This window comes from Arachis ipaensis, chromosome B06 (assembly GCF_000816755.2).
Source record: "Arachis ipaensis cultivar K30076 chromosome B06, Araip1.1, whole genome shotgun sequence".
NCBI classification, from domain to species: domain Eukaryota; kingdom Viridiplantae; phylum Streptophyta; class Magnoliopsida; order Fabales; family Fabaceae; genus Arachis; species Arachis ipaensis.
Window position 1 is genome coordinate 114832107 of NC_029790.2, and position 17129 is coordinate 114849235.

The 17129-nt window shown below is 36.3% G+C and overlaps 1 protein-coding gene and 2 long non-coding RNA genes across 4 annotated transcripts; 1 reads left to right on the forward strand and 2 right to left on the reverse strand.

The window, feature by feature from the left end:
• Window positions 123-1232, forward strand: LOC110263495. The gene is made up of 3 exons (XR_002349262.1): window positions 123-249; window positions 337-409; window positions 1015-1232. It is a non-coding gene; the product is annotated as an uncharacterized LOC110263495 (long non-coding RNA).
• On the reverse strand, window positions 8742-10721 carry LOC110263496. 2 transcript variants are annotated; one of them, XR_002349263.1, is made up of 4 exons: window positions 10344-10699; window positions 10208-10256; window positions 9556-9737; window positions 8742-9022 (listed from the first exon to the last, which is right to left on the reverse strand). XR_002349263.1 is itself a non-coding variant. In XM_021104833.1 (2 exons), exons 1-2 carry the CDS (start codon window positions 10689-10691, stop codon window positions 10212-10214), a joined length of 393 nt encoding a protein of 130 aa, XP_020960492.1. In that variant the 5' UTR covers window positions 10692-10721; the 3' UTR covers window positions 10142-10211. The 2 variants fall into 2 exon arrangements, 1 of the variants encoding a protein (XP_020960492.1); XM_021104833.1 differs by lacking the exons at window positions 8742-9022; window positions 9556-9737 and having other exon boundaries at window positions 10142-10256; window positions 10344-10721.
• Window positions 12439-12968, reverse strand: LOC107648374. The gene is made up of 2 exons (XR_002349863.1): window positions 12767-12968; window positions 12439-12631 (listed from the first exon to the last, which is right to left on the reverse strand). It is a non-coding gene; the product is annotated as an uncharacterized LOC107648374 (long non-coding RNA).

The following is a 17129-nucleotide window of genomic DNA, read 5'->3' on the forward strand; positions in this document are numbered from 1 at the left end:
GTTCCCCTTTTTTTTTTTTTTTTTTGAAAAATTGACTAATTAGATTTTGACCCCTTTAACTTTTGTTATTTATATTTTTTTCTTTTTTCTTTTAGTTTCATATTCAAAAGAAAAGAGAGGTCTGCTAGGGTTTATAGATTGGAAAACCTAACTCTGCCCTCCCCTTTCTCACCAAACCCTATCGCTATGCCCTCCAATCTCAGTTCGCTGCAATAGCCCGGACGCAAAATTCTCTTGCCGCATCACTCAGTGAGCTCTCACATTCACCGTACTATTCTCAATTTCACTGTATCCTTTTTGTTTTCGCGTGTTTGATGTTGCTTCCTGTTCGTTTAGGTTTCATCCCTGCGTCCGCCGCCGCTCCCTGCTTCTGCCGCCGCCGCGCAGGACTCTGCCTAAACGCTTGGAGGTTAGTTAATCATTATGCCTTTTCAATTCACAGTTGACCAGTATATTTATTTTTATGTTGATATGTGATTTTACTCTATGGTATTCCTGTGAAATTTTTTGATGAATTTTCAAGTGGGTTACCACCGTCTTATGTTTCAAGCGGGTTACTCTATGGTATTGCTATTAGAGGTTGTTGTTTCTTTCTTTTTTGTGTCACGAATTTCAGCGGCTAGATGCGAATCAGAGAAACTATACGGAAATAAAGTTGCACCTTGGTAACAGCTATAACTTTAGAACTAGTGGTAATAACTCATTCCAAAGTGCTTGTTCCAAGTTGCACCCTTACTAACCACTATTGCTTTCTATTGGCATCAAAGTGCTCTTAAACTTGCAGTCTTCTATCATACTTAATCGGCAATTGGAATAAGGCAATGCAGCTTAAAGTTTATATATATCCAAACACACCAAGGCAATCTATCAAACAGTTAAGGTGCAATTAAGAAACAACTTTAAGATGAGAAATTGAGAATAGAGAAATGAAAAAGACAATTCAGTTTAGAATGTTATGTTACTGGGATTACCTGAGAATTTCAATAGATTCCTATGGCAAATATGAGGATCCAGAGGAGCCTGTGGGTTGGGTCTGCTACTTCACCGTCAATGAAGAGGAACGGAGGCACCAAAGCGCGACATCAGCGACGGTAACCTGGCGGCTTTGGACAAGGCGACGATAACCTAGCAACGGCGGAGCTTTCACTCCGGCAACGACGGGATCTTCGAGCTCAACGGCAGCGAAGAGGAACGGGTGGAACGAAGCAGAAGGGGGAATTGCACTACCTACTTTTTTTTGGTGGAATTGCACTGCCTACTTTTTTTTGTTTTGTTGTGGTTTTTAGTCACTTGATAAGAATTAAACTTGTATTTTGCTGCTTCATGTTAATGCCTTCTGAATTTCGATTATTTTTTATTATCCTATGTTATGTAGGAACAAATGTGTTGAGAAAGGAAACTGGTCATTCAAACTCTGGGTTGCTGTGGGGGATCAACAGTCAAGCCTTCAATATTACTCCTTTTTATTACAAAGAGAAGTGGAACATTTACTATGAAATTTTTAGCTTTTGATTTGAGTTTATGTTTTAGTTATTAGCACATGAAAAGAAAAACCGAAGTTGTTGATGTAATGGGTTTAACTTGCTGAAGTCTGTAATGTAGAAGACTGCTTAGAACTTATGTTTGATTGATGTAATTAGAATTTAGCACAGGATGTTGCTATTGTGCCCCGTTTTTGATTGGCTCGCTGTTGTATCATTTTTTTTCCCACTTTTTTGTTTTGGGTGTTTTGTTTCCCTAACATATTGTTAGTATACTAGTTGAGCATGCAAATATTGTGTATGATGTAGAGAGCTAACCATTCTATTAAGGTAATCACTCAAAGCTGTAAAAGTTGTATATAATATTGTCTTGTAGATTTTTTATTTTTTGGGTGGGGTTTAGTCATGTTTTGTATTTCATGATGTCATGTAAATATATTTTTTTGGGGGTTTTGATTCATGTAAATATTGATATTTCTTTTTTTTAAATAAAGGTCCAATCCAGCTCAAGTTCTGATTTGTTTTCTTATCTTGTTATTTATATTAGTGAAATGGAATCCATATGTTTAGATTTTGAGGGCTTCATTGTGTTTATGTCTGTTGTCACACTCACTTCCTGACTCTTCAGGAAATATAGTTTAGTAAGAAAGTCCATTAACTTTTGATTTTTTTTTCTCATCTATTTTGTATCCCCATCTTAAAGCATTAGAGATTTAGAGTTGTAAATCTTGTTTTCATATGTCCGTTTTCATGAAATATATTTTTTGTAGAGTCCATTTAAATTCATTCAGATAATTGCCCAAGGCAATTCTTGATGCCCCTAAAATTAACATCATGGACAGAATCCACCTATCTCCTCTTAATGGAGGATTCCCCCATAATGAAACAGGTGTAAAAAAAATTGCAAATAAAACAAAATGCTTTGGAAATTCTGTGTTTCATTGTGCGTGTTGATGATTGTTATTAATATTGCCAAAAAGCACAATTTTTGTATAGGTTTAAAAAAACCTTTATCACATTGTTCCTTACCCCCAACCTTCTACAAAAGATGTTAAGTAATGGTGAAGCGTCTTTCAGGGTTGGGGTTAGTGTCTTGGAAGAAGAAATAAGAACATTTTACTTCTAATTTTATAGCATATTAGTTTTGACTTTTGAACAATGTAGGTCATCTTTGCTTAATTGCATGTAACGTGAACATTTTTATTTATTCTCCCAAGATATAATCTGATTTTACCACAATTAAATTTATAAAATATCAATAATTGTTTAGCATGTCTACCATCAAGTCTTGGCGATTTGAATTTCCATTTTTTTTAAATCAAGCCAAGGTATACTGGTAATCAATTATTTAGTTAAAAAAAAATTGTATAAATTAATATATAAATATATAGTGGTTGAGTGAATAATTAATGTTTTGTAACCGATAATGTAAAGGGAACTAGTAATATAGAATTGTAAAACATAGAAGGATAAATTAGTGTAAATAACTTATGAAACATAGCTTAGTATTTTGTCTTTCAAGAAAATATTAAAAATATCTAAAAAGATAATTCTTCATTCCCAAAAATGTCTTCATGCTCTGCTTCCACCTTGGTCTTATATTGCCAAGCATTTTCTTGTATTACGAGACACAAATCGTTGTACTCCTCTAAAACCAGATCCACGGCAAGTCTCATTCGTGTGGAGTCGTTAATCTGCTTAGAGCACCAACGATATAATTCTAATTAGAAGTTTGTTGGAAAAATTATTTTAAAAATACTTTCTTATAAATATGACCTGAATATTGAAGTCATCTTGTAAAATACATTCTCTCATCCAACCGGTCACCCAAACTCTGCTATCATTCCTATGATAAAAAGCATTCAACAAATACTTATTATATACATATAAGATATAATCTATTGAACGATTTATGATATTTAAAAAAATATATATATAATATTAGACTTACGATCTATTTTTTTGAGTGGGTAGGCCAAAAGGTGTCATAGGCCAAAAAGTGGAGCAATCTACAACTTTAGACTTATCATCAGCAAAAATATGATCATCTAACATCGCTTCTAAATAAGTTTCCTGTACAAGAGTGAATTCATGACAAAAAAAAGAAGAGTGAATTGTAATTGATTTAAATTAACTAAGAGTACTAGTTACAACAAATGGTTATTTAATTTGTTAAGTGATTCTAGATGATTGAGTACTGGTTTAGAATAAATAATAACCACTTTAATTGCGTTCCTTTTGCGTTGCTGATGTTTTTCGACACAAGGCAGTGAATCCAATATGATTAGACGACGACTCGTAAAGTCCACAATGACCAAATACTAATATAGTTCCTCACAGATAGGGATAAAAACCAGCGATAAACCTTAAACCATTATAAACACTAAAACAAATTTTAGGCATATTAATGGGAAACAAATTGGTCACTTGTACCCTAGCTAGCGACGTGGCTAATTTTGAGTGAAATATATGCTCCAAGGAAATCAGAGATAACCTCAGCCGGTGTGTATTTGTCGCTTAAAGCATATTGCTGCATACAAAAAAAATTGTTAAATGAAAATATGTCTTCAATTTAACAACTATTTTTGAATTGATAATTTAATTATACACTTTACTCGTGTGAGTACATAGCATGGTTTAGTCTAGAAACAAGAACTTCCTTATAAATTAGTATATCCACTCAAACTATTAGACAGAAAAAATTAACTAATAATTTAAAGATATTATAGGGATAACTTTACTGCAAAATGTTCAGGCATGAACCAGCAAATTGGATCTTCATTCCTACGTCGAAATACACGTGTCATCATAAGTGCCACCAGATTTATAACCTACAATATATTAAAATTATATGTAAAACATGTTTATATGTAAATAGAGGCTTAAAAATATAATTACAAGAAATTGTATAACATGCATTGACCTCTATACTTACTCGTGATTCGACACATCTCTCCGGCACAAGACATCTAAATGTACTTCTATAACCTTTTTCATCTGAGATTACCAACTCTTCAGAACTGCCAAAATCATAAAGTGATTAGTTGGGAGAATCATAGAATTTCTACACCATTACATTATACACATAATCATTAACCACACGTACGGATCTAACGTTTTCGAAAAAATATAGGTTGCAACAGCGGCTTGAGAATCGGTTAACATCATCGAAGCAGTAGGCTCAAATGCAATAAGTGTCCATCACTGCTCATAAAAAAAATAGTTTCAAGGTAACAATAAAAAATAAGGAAAAAAGAAAAACATAAACGAAAGAAGGAAAAAATTAGGGTTACCTTTGGCAGTACAGCTCCTACTCTAACATGTGGTTGTCCATTAGATGAAGTTGAAGCTTCACGAGTAATATCCAAGTGGAATAACTTCTTGGGTTGAATTGGCATGATACCAGTAAGATCACTAGTTTTTGTACTTTCCGAAGAATGCATAACTACAGTAGGATCCAACATCGAACTACTATTTGTGGAAGTTTTCTGTTGTGCCATGATCAAATCAATTTTTTGGTGTAGAACATGAATGACCGATTCTAAATTTTCTATTCTTTTTGTTATATCGTTAAACATACTCTTGAACTGTGTATTTTTTATTGGAGCCATCTTCTACTACTCGCTCAGATAGTATTTTGTCTTGTACGGTACCATATAACCCCTTAAGATGAATATATAGCGAATTCAGTTATAAAAGATAAGATAAGATAAAAATAATACGAATTTTAAGATATTTTATTTTTATCATCTTTTTTAAAAAAGGTTATCTAATTAGAGTAAAAAGATAAGAAGTTAAGAATAATAGGCTGGGTAATTTATGCCGTGGAAACCTATTTTAATTTTGGATATATATTTTTTTTAATTTAAAGTATAATGACTAATTTTTGCTTATCATATTTAAATTTAAACTTTAAAAGAGAATTAATTGTGGAAAACATAATCTTATTCCTATATATAAACGCTCAAGCATAGAACACTATTAACTATCTCTACTAAAACTAAAATTACAATCTAATAGAGCTATGGAAGAAAAAGTAGTAGACGATCACATTGGATCTTCTTCGATGGAAATTATTGAAAATTCTCCGTTGAAACAAATACTACATGCCATAGAGGTAATATATCCAACTCATGATAATATTGCAATGTTATTTATATATACCAATGCTAATTTTCTATTTTATAATGTAGTCTTTATCCAAGAGAGTTGATGAGATGGAGAAGGCAATGTGGATGGCGAAGAAGTCACTTGATAAATTAACCTCCCTTCAATGTAAAACTGATGAGAAGCATGAGAAATTCGACAATACGGACCTATATGAGATGAAGAATAAACCCTGTGATGATGTAACGAAGAAAAACTCTAGCCCGTTGCAAGTAAAGTCCGAAAATTGTGTGTTTACGGATTTATCCGACGAGAATAAGGACGTTGAGATTTTGCACAATCTGCCATCATCGTTCTACAAAGGCATGCAAATATGACTGGATGGAGAAGAAAAATCGAAGCCAAAGTCAAGATTCGGTATTCATAGAAATAGCAAAACTAATAAAACTGTGCAAGAACTTCCGAGTACGTTTCTAAGGCAAAAGGACAAATTGGCAAGATTTAATAATCCACCATCTATCCAAAATATGGCGTTTGCACGACCAGCTAAAATGCCAAAAATTGAGCACAAAGGTCAACTATCAAGCAAGATGGCGGAAACTAGAGTACGCAAAGGGCCTTTAACTTTCACCATAGACAAAGAACGGTTAACGACCGCTGCGAAACAAAAAAAAATGGCTTTCAAGAACACTTCTATCCCAAAGGTATTTGATTTAGTTAAAAAAAAATTATTGGCATAGTATTCAAATACGTATATTGTGGATAACCTTTACGTTTTGTGTAGAATCTTAACTGTTCATTCAAACCACCACAATATATGAGGTTGAGTGAGGATTTGGTCAACATGGCTATGTATATCTTTGCTGCTAATAATGATATAGCGTGAGCATTTTTTTTAATCTTTTATTTTTAATTTTAGTTCTCTCTGTGGCTAACGTGTTGGCTTTATGTTAGAGAGGATTTGATTCATATTCACGATACAACTGCAACTAGAAAAGATCTGTTCTGTCTCGTACCTGGAAAGCAAGTGTCTGAACTGGTAATAAAGCTGATGGCATTGAAGGTAACATCAAATATTAGCATGACCAAATTAAAAAATGTTTGGTCCCTTCCACCATCATTTGCGATAAGTCAAAATCTTGATTTTCTGGATATTAATTAAGTAAAATAAATAACCATTGTGCTCAAACATTCCCATGATGATGTTACGTTACATATGGAAGATCATGACCTACTAGAAAAATATGCACATTATATGCCACCAACCCGTGACCTTCAATTTGTAAGTTCTCATTAATTATTGGAATATTTTTATTATAATAAAAAGTACTCAAACTTGTACTTATACATATTACATCGTATTTGTTATACAGATATATGTCCCAATCAAGGATAATGATCACTGGTATCTAATGGTAATGAGCATCCCTGAAAAAATACTTTATCATTTAGACTCTCACTGTAAGGTTGAAGATGATGAACCACGCAAGCATCATATTAGAAATATAGTAAGTTCTCCTACTATAGAAACAAATTTAATAATAACATTACCTCGAATAATAAAGCACACTATTCTTATTACAGGGAGTGGCTCTTTCTGAAATAATATTTTCAGAGAAGTATGTAAAATGTGGTATACAAGAAATAGTGAGTTTTGAGGGTTGGGAAGTCCATAAAGCAATAGGTATTCCTAGGTGCTCAAATAGGTAATTATTCAAATTGTTGGTTATTTAATTTAATATTATATATATACTATTTTCGACTTCCTTATGTTGTATTGCATGATGCGTTTTCACACAGCAATGATTCAGCTGTATGGGTTATGCAGTGGATGGATGTACAACAGGAATTTACTCCTGTGGTCCCTCCAAAGGTAACTTTTAACATAGACAATTTCCCTCTTTAATTACACTAATACATGTGTTAACGTTTGGTAAAATAAATTACAGATGCATGAGGAAAGGAGTAGAATGTATTTAGCATTGGATTTCGTCACCGGAGATTGGAATAAGATACGGTCAGATGTTAACGAGAGGTTTCAATTATGGTGGCTTATGATACACCCATAACATCTTTATTTAAATTGAAAAGAATTATTTATGTCTTCTTATTAGACTTACTAAAATAGACGCATTTATTTATTAGATATTTTTTATTACTCTTGTTGTGTATTACCTTTTCCTTCTCCTGTTAAGAACTTATAAAAAGAATTGGAATGCTTTAGCTATTTTTTTCTTTTTTATATTTATCTTCCAGCGTTAATTTTATTGAAAGCACCTTTAGACATGCACCAAATTCATTGGGCTGATGCCCTTGTTATAGGATTTGAGAATAATAAAAGCTATTAAATAAATTTCTCTTATCAAAGTTGTTAACACTTTAATGAGTTGCATTGCAACACTGGTACTTGATTGTGTATTAAGAGAATGATGCGATTGCTTTCAAGTGCGCGGTTGTACTTATAATGCAAGAAACGTAGAGGCAAAAATATAAAAATTAACATCACAATCACAAGTAGTTCGGATTCTGGAATTAACAAGTTTATCACAATAAAAATTGTATATGAAGTCTCAACAACAGCAGCACATGCTGGAATTATAGTGCTTGCAGCATACTCGCTAGCAGATAATGGTTGCTGACCCCAAAACAATGCAGCATCCTGCAATATGTGATTAACCAGGGGGTAAATATTGCCACTTTTGACTTGTCATTGAAATAAAAATTTATTACAAAGCCTAGGTCTTAGACTTGGGCTTTCCATTTTTCTGACATCATGATCTGCAACCCAAGATTCCAGCACAACTGCTTCAAAAACAAGGTTGCATTGATACACTGCTAAAAATACTAGTGTTATAGAATAGAGTCATGTTCCATTAAAGTTTACTAGTAAGTTTTTTAATTTTTATATAATAGCTTTTTCCAAGCTCTTTTGTTATTGAAAAATTAATCTAAAAGAAATGGGGAAAAGGTTTAAACCTTAAGGGATAAATTACTATAATATTTAAATTGAATATTCTCATCCCTCTAATATTTTTGTGAATAAAAAGCATAAAATAATGAAATTTTGTTTTAGCTAAATTTTAGTTTATTCTATTAGCCTCCACAACTTTAACAAGGTATTTAAAAACAGCACCGAAACTTTATCACAAATTTAAGTCTAGAAATAAATCCACTATTTTATATAGACTGTCAAACTAGAAGTACTAGATATGATATCATATATGCTAGTATAACCCATCAAAACTGAAAGTCAAAGACATACTACAACAGCAACAAATGTCTATGATAGAATACTCAAGAACAAACCTAACATGAAACAACTAAACATACTAAGGTAACAACTTCTGCATCCAATTCCATAACTTCCCCCCCTAAAATGTCATCTAGTAGTTTTGTGAATAGTCAAAGCTCAACGGCTGTTGACCAAACGGAGCCTGCAATACAGATACAAATCCTTATGAGATGAATCATGATACAAAATTAATAAAAGTATATATTGTGAAAATATAAAAGTGAAAACAAGATTCCTTAACACTTGTCAGGGAAGCAGGATTCAATCAAAGTGAAGTAGTGCATTATCATGAAAACCACAAATTTTGAAGATAAGCACAACTGTTTGGGATGGAAAGATGTCAATACATCACACAATTTGAATAAACGACACAAGAAGTTGGATAATCAAAATGGCCTGAAGTCCAAATCTTTGAGTGGTATGTTATCAAAGAAGTCTATCCAAAAATGACACAATTACCATGCATGAGAACATTGCAAATTGCAAACCCAACAAGTCTATCCAACAAGCTAATTTAAACAACCAAGAGCCAATTAAACCTATGATCTTTACTTTTTCCCTCCTTTTTTAAAGAAGATTCAATTTATTTCTAACATGTATCGGTATTTTAAAGTTAGTACAGAAACATTTGTGTAAACCAAGTAATTGAATTGAGTAAATTAAACTGTGGCTTACCTGGAAAACAACATGCCTAAATTGGTCATATGAATGTGCATACATCATTGCAGCACTTGGCCATTGTACATAGGCAACATCCCTAGCTGTCTGATTTAATCCATCAAATAATAGCTCATTCATTTACTAGAAAACACAAAATCCAGCAGCAAACCACCCAACGCCTGTTACTTTTAAGTCATCTGCTTACAAGATGATAAAGTTTTGATCTAAGAAAACATCATTTCAACTACTCAATCTAAAATTCAAATAAAACCAGTAACAGCAAAAAGTACCCCATGTACCTTAGCCAGAAGGCAAAGAATCGGTTAACATTGTTGCACATATATATACACACACTAGAAAGCAAATCAAAATCAAGTTCCATTTATTTTGACAGATCATCGGGGATATGATCTCCAGATATATCAACCAAGATACCTTTTTCTTTTTTCATTTCTATGATGGAATAAAAAAGCAAATGCTTCACATTTCTATGATGCCATAACAAGAGTACAAACCTCAACCTTTAGTTATAAACACGAACAACATCAACCATCGCAAAAGCTGAATTCGAATAAGATTAAATATTACAAAAATAAATTAAAAATTACACCAATTCCAAATCAACTAAAAATTAGAGGATACCAGAAACTTAAAGCATTAACCATACCTTATTACAGCACTTCATTGCTACTGTAGGAAGCACTCTCATCATATACCTATAATATCAGCAATATAATATCATTAGTACTAGCTAATAAGCAGCAAATAAAACTTTGTCATACCTCATTGGTAAAGATACTTACAAATGAGTCATCTTCAATGTTCATGTGGTCATCCGAGTCATTATCAAATGTGTCATTTCCAAGGCCTTCTGACTGTGAGATGCCACGACGAACACGACAAGTTGTTCGATTGTGGCCCTCCATGCCACACTGTCCACATCGATGTTTTCTTTTATTGGACTCTGAAGCCCCCCCTTTTGTCCTACATTTTCTTGGGTCCCTTGGCATGCTATGTCCGAGATCATTGGTTGCGAGCCCAGCTCCAAAAGCATCCACTTGCACACCATCTCTTACACTATCTGCATCATTGACCCCCCCTTTTTGTGCAGCATCTTCCTCCTTAAATTGATTCAACAAATTCATAGCCATTTCCCGTGTAAAGATAAATCTCTCATTATCTCGGCAAGCAAAGTTGGCTAGTTGTATAAATCAATCCATCAAACAACCGTATTGACTTAGCATCAAAGAATCCCAATGAAGCCCGACCGCATTTTGCAAACCCACTTTGGCAGTCTTGGTCCACCGAGGCAAGACTAACGACCTTGGCAACTCCTCTATATCTTCATGCACCAAGACGCAAACTATGTGTTCACAAGGTATGCCAAATGATTCCATTCTCATACATGAACAATTGAATTCCATCTCAATGTCACAACAGAATACACGCCACATCTCATTTGGCGTTTGGTCCAAACCGATAGAGTAAATCACATAAGAGCCAGTTTGCCTCATATTTATTACCTTCATTGATGCAGCCCGTACAAGGATTGGTTGGAACATATGAAATATTGATAGGGTGTAAATATTGGCAGCACTCCTCTCTAACTGTTGAAAACAGGTTTGCATAATGGGTCTCCCATTCACAGAGGCGAGGTCAGCCTGGACCTCTTTCCACCTTATATGGTCGACACAACGATTAAAGTGTTGAATGAACTCAACCAGATTGTACCTTGAATTGACATACTTTGCAATGATTGAGTTTAATCCCTCGCACCGAGAAGTAGTCCGAAAACCAGCAAAAAACTTCCCTCTTATATGTGCAGTTGCCCATGAATGTCTCTTTTTATACATATCTAGGACCCAATTCTTGTTTTCGACACCAAATCCTTGATGAGTGGATAATTTATACACTTTTTGGCATTGTTTTTAGTATGTTTTTAGTATATTTTAGTTAGTTCTTATTATGTTTTTATTAGTTTTTATTCAAAATTCACATTTCTGGACTTTACTATGAGTTTGTGCATCACCGGGTAATTGGCGCCTCTGCTTTGCTATTTTATTGTACATGTCCCTTTGCGTGAAAGAGAGATACTCGTAGCCACATGCCTGATTTGCTAATGCCCGATATATCTGCCCAACACTAATCCCACCATTTTTCATGTTAACCATGTGGCCAATATCAGCCTCGGACATGAATCTATGCCCAGGGAGCAATCCAGTCAACCGAGGATCCAGAAGCGGATGATTGTGTTCATCAGAAAAATAAGAAATAAACCAACGACCGCTAGGTGCATCTACATGAATCTCCATCATTGCACTGCAGCCACACCTTGTCTCGGGAGTAGGTTTTCTCTTAAGGTTTCCAATGCCGTAATTATTTGGCGGTCTAAATCCTTCACGATGACATACAAAATTCCTCAACTTAAGTGCGCCCGCACGACTCTTCCTAGTCCTGTTCTTCCGAGCACTAAAGCCTCTTGTCTTTGCATATCTATTGTAGAACTCAAATGCAATGTCGACATCAGAAAAGTGAAAATGACATACATCTTCATCCCTGGTGTTCCAAAATTCAATCATCCCAATGTCTTCAAGTGAGTCAATGTTATACCCTTCATCGAAGCCGTGATAATCGAACATTGGTTCCACATTTGTGTCATCCTCATCCATATAATCCACGTCAACTTCCTCATATTTTTCTTTCTCCTGCTCATATTGATCATATGATGTATGCTCGCTATTAACCCCTTCGTGAGAAAATTCTTGACCCATAACTTCCTAAACACCAAAACATAGGCCTTCTAAAATATATTTACACCCTTCCACCACCTTCTAAATTTGACAAAGAATGTTGCTCTGTCACTTTGCTATATCATTTAATGGGAAAATGAATTAGAGAACATCAACAACTTCGGTTTTTCTTTTCATGTGCTAATAACTAAAACATAAACTCAAATCAAAAGCTAAAAAGTTCATAGTAAATGTTCCACTTCTCTTTGTAATAAAAAGGAGCAATATTGAAGGCTTGACTGTTGATCCCCCACAGCAACCCAGAGTTTGAATGACCAGTTTCCTTTCTCTACACATTTGTTCTTACATAACATAGGATAATAAAAAATAATCGAAATTCAGAAGGCATTAACATGAAGCAGCAAAATACAAGTTTAATTCTTATCAAGTGACTAAAAACCACAACAAAACAAAAAAAGTAGGCAGTGCAATTCCACCAAAAAAAAGTAGGCAGTACAATTCCCCCTTCTGCTTCGTTCCACCCGTTCCTCTTCGCTTCCGTTGAGCTCGAAGATCCCGTCGTTGCGGGAGTGAAAGCTCCGCCGTTTCTGGGTTATCGTTGCCTTGTCCAAAGCCGCCAGGTTACCGTCGTTGATGTCGCGCTTTGGTGCCTCCGTTCCTCTTCGTTGATGGTGAAGTAGCAGACCCAACCCACAGGCTCCTCTGAATCCTCATATTTGCCATAGGAATCTATTGAATTTCTCAGGTAATCCCAGTAACATAACATTCTAAACTGAATTTTCTTTTTCATTTCTCTATTCTCAATTTCTCATCTTAAAGTTGTTTCTTAATTGCACCTTAACTGTTTGATAGAATGCCTTGGTGTGTTTGGATATATATAAACTTTAAGCTGCATTGCCTTATTCCAATTGCCGATTAACTATGATAGAAGACTGCAAGTTTAAGGGCACTTTGATGCCAATAGAAAGCAATAGTGGTTAGTAAGGGTGCAACTTGGAACAAGCACTTTGGAATGAGTTATTACCACTAGTTCTAAAGTTATAGCTGTTACCAAGGCGCAACTTTATTTCCGTATAGTTTTTCTGATTCGCATCTAGCCGCTGAAATTCGTGACACAAAAAAGAAAGAAACAACAGCCTCTAATAACAATACCATAGAGTAACCCGCTTGAAACATAAGACGGTGGTAACCCACTTGAAAATTCATCAAAAAATTTCACAGGAATACCATAGAGTAAAATCACATATCAACATAAAAATAAATATACTGGTCAACTGTGAATTGAAAAGGCATAATGATTAACTAACCTCCAAGCGTTTAGGCAGAGTCCTGCGCGGCGGCGGCAGAAGCAGGGAGCGGCGGCGGACGCAGGGAGCGGCGGCGGACGCATGGATGAAACCTAAACGAACAAGAAGCAACATCAAACACGCGAAAACAAAAAGGATACAGTGAAATTGAGAATACTACGGTGAATGTGAGAGCTCACTGAGTGATGCGGCAAGAGAATTTTGCGTCCGGGCTATTGCAGCGATATGAGATTGGAGGGCATAGCGATAGGGTTTGGTGAGAAAGGGGAGGGCAGAGTTAGGTTTTCCAATCTATAAACCCTAGCAGACCTCTCTTCTCTTTTGAATCTGAAACTAAAAGAAAAAGAGAAAAATTGTAAATAACAAAAGTTAAAGGGGTCAAAATCTAATTAGTCAATTTTTCAAAAAAAAAAACGGGGTACATTTTGTAATTATTTTTATGATGGTTAATGATAAACCTACAAAAATGTAGGAGCAAGGAATCCATAGCCTAAAATTTCTGTTGTAAGAAGACCAATTCAATCAAAATTTTTTCTCCTTTTACTCCCAAATATTATTTAGATATGATGCAGAAAAAAGCTAAAGCGACATAAATGTTTTATTAAAAAAAATATTTTTTGTTCATTCTTTTAGATGTGTGTCTATTTTTTTCAAGTTATAAATTTTAATTGATATAAACTAATGAGAGTTAAGTGTACCAAAAAAATAGCAATCCAAAAAGAATAAAATTTAAGTAAAGCAAACATGTTATGAGAAAAATTAAAATAAAAATAAAGTCCTCCAATTATGACCATTAATCATATATATATTTACTTCAAGATTTATATTTTGAAAATTCAGAGTATTAATATCTTGTATTTTTTTTATTTTAGACTATCACAAACATTAATTGCTCTTTAATAATAACAATTCTTTTTAAAAAATAAACATAATTAAACAATCTTAAAAATATATAATAATTTTTAAAATAACAAAAAATATACATAAATTAAAATTTGAGCTTAACCATAGTAAGCGTTCAAATTTAAATTTTCATAAATCAAATTTTATTATTTTTTGTCGAAGTAAATTATGCAATAAAAAATATTCATAAGGGCATTATTGATAGTCAAATAATAGAAATAAGATCATACTAACTATATTTATACAATAATCTAAAATTATAAAGTTAAAAATTCATCATATATATATTTGTTCTGGCCCAGCCCGTTACGGACCCTGGGTCCAATTACAAATCTTGGACCCACCGGGTCAACCAACATGAACTCAGAGGCAACCCACGCGTCACCTCCCGTATCACGGAAGAAACTTGGACAGCTAGCAGAAGCTTCCAGTCGAGTGGGCCTAATCGCAGAGGGCCCACCTGTGTACAGAATATAAATGGGAGGGACCTACCCCTCCTCAGAGGTACGTCACCTTTCTTACCCTAATTAGCCGCCACTTCGTACGGACACTAATTTAGGCATCGGAGTGTCCTTGCAGGTGGCCCCACCCGCCTACCCACCAAGGACTTGGATGCTCTCTTCGCCCTCGAAGCTCGCGCTCAGGTTTCGGTCCTACCTCACCCGGTTGCACCCTGCCTCAACCTCACTCGATCTACCTGCCGCCTGAGCAACTAAACATTGGCGTCGTCTGCGGAGACCTGGCACGAGTATGGAGCTTTTTCCTTACATAGAGGAAATGTGAGAAGAGGGGGAGCCCGCTTGAGAAGCACGGTAAGCTTTGTAGCCTCCTCCCAAGAACGATCGAGACCACTATCTTGTCGGGACGACCCGTCCTCCAAATCTCCTAGGAGACGCACGTATGGTGGGACCGGCGACGACAATTCAAAGATCATACAAGAACTCCGACACAGAGTGCAAAACTTGGACAAAGAGCTATCAACGAGGGACCGCTACCGTCCCGAACACAGAAAAGACTCTCGCCCAAGTCTATCTCGCACCCGTTCTCTCGACAGGAGGTCAGAAGAGTGAGGAAGAAGCCCCAGGAGACACAACGAACGCGGACGAACTGATGCTCGGTCTCACGACTACACCTATGATAGGTCGGAGGGCCATGGAGAGACCAGGAGAGACAGAGGAAGGAAACGACGAGACCCCATTATCATGGGTGCAACCCCCTTCTACCCCTCGATGCTCAAAGTCCGGCTACCGAAAAAATTCGACAAGCCGACGGACATGAAGTACGATAGGACAAAAGACCCCCAGGAACACCTAACGATATTTGAGGCCAGAATGAACTTAGAGGGTGTTGGTGACGCTGTCTGGTGCTGAGCTTTCCCGGTAACCCTAGCAGGTCTAGCTATACGGTGGTTTAACGCACTCCCGCAAGAGTCTATTACGACCTTCACGGACATCTCACAAAAGTTCTTAGCGTAGTTCACCACGCGGATAACCAAAGCCAAGCACCTGATTAACTTGTTGCGGATCACGCAGCATTCTGGCAAACTAACGAGGAAGTTCCTGAACCGGTTCAACGATGAATGTTTGGAGATCGATGGCCTGACAGACTCGATAGCGAGCCTATGCCTGACCAATGGCCTGTTGAACGAGGACTTTAGGAAGCACCTCACCACCAAACCTGTTTGGACCATGCAGAAAATCCAAAACGTGGCGAGGGAGTATATCAACGATGAAGAAGTTAGTCAAGTAGTGGCAGCCAATAAATAGTAGCCACCCAACCCTCCAGCTCGTCATCCCGGGTACACGAAAAAGCAGAGGGAGACGCCAAAGGAAGGAACGTCGGGTAAGCTGTTCAAGCCGTTTCACCGGGTGGGCAAGTTTACTAACTATACCCCGCTCACATCGCCAATTGTGGAAGTTTACCAGCAAATCGCAGACAAGGGCATCCTGTCGAAACCTCGGCCATTGAAGGACAGGACAGGTGGAAACAAAAGCCTGTACTGCGACTATCACAAGGGTTTTGGCCATAAAACTCAGGATTGCTTTGATCTCAAGGATGCTCTTGAACAAGCCATTCGAGAAGGAAAGTTGACGGAGTTCTCACAGTTTATACGAGAACCAAGAAGAAGAGACCACGAGCGCTTTAAAGTGGATCGAAGCCGAGCTGTAAGGCCAAGACAAGGGCCTCTCGACAATGCAGAAAACGCTCCAATTGTAGTCATCAATGTTGTGATCTGGAGAGACGCGCCACCCAAGTCAAAGTCAGCGGCAAAGAAGGACACTAAGATGCTAGCTGTGTCTTCGGAAAATCTCCAAACCCAATCTACGGAGCTTCTCGCGATATCTTTCGGTCTAGAGGATAGGTGGTGTCACGATCTCCCCGAGAACCCACCCATGGTGACTACAACAATGATCGGGACGGGCCTGGTCAAGCAAATCCTATTGGATACTGGGACCAACTCGAACATCATGTTCAGAAATGTGTTCGATGCCATGGTGCTCAAAGAAACTGACCTCAGAACCCACCAACACGGGATCGTTAGCTTGGGCAATAACTACATAAGACCTGACATGTCAATCACACTCCCTATCTGTGTTAGAATCGGGGAGAGCAAAAGGTCAATGATGGC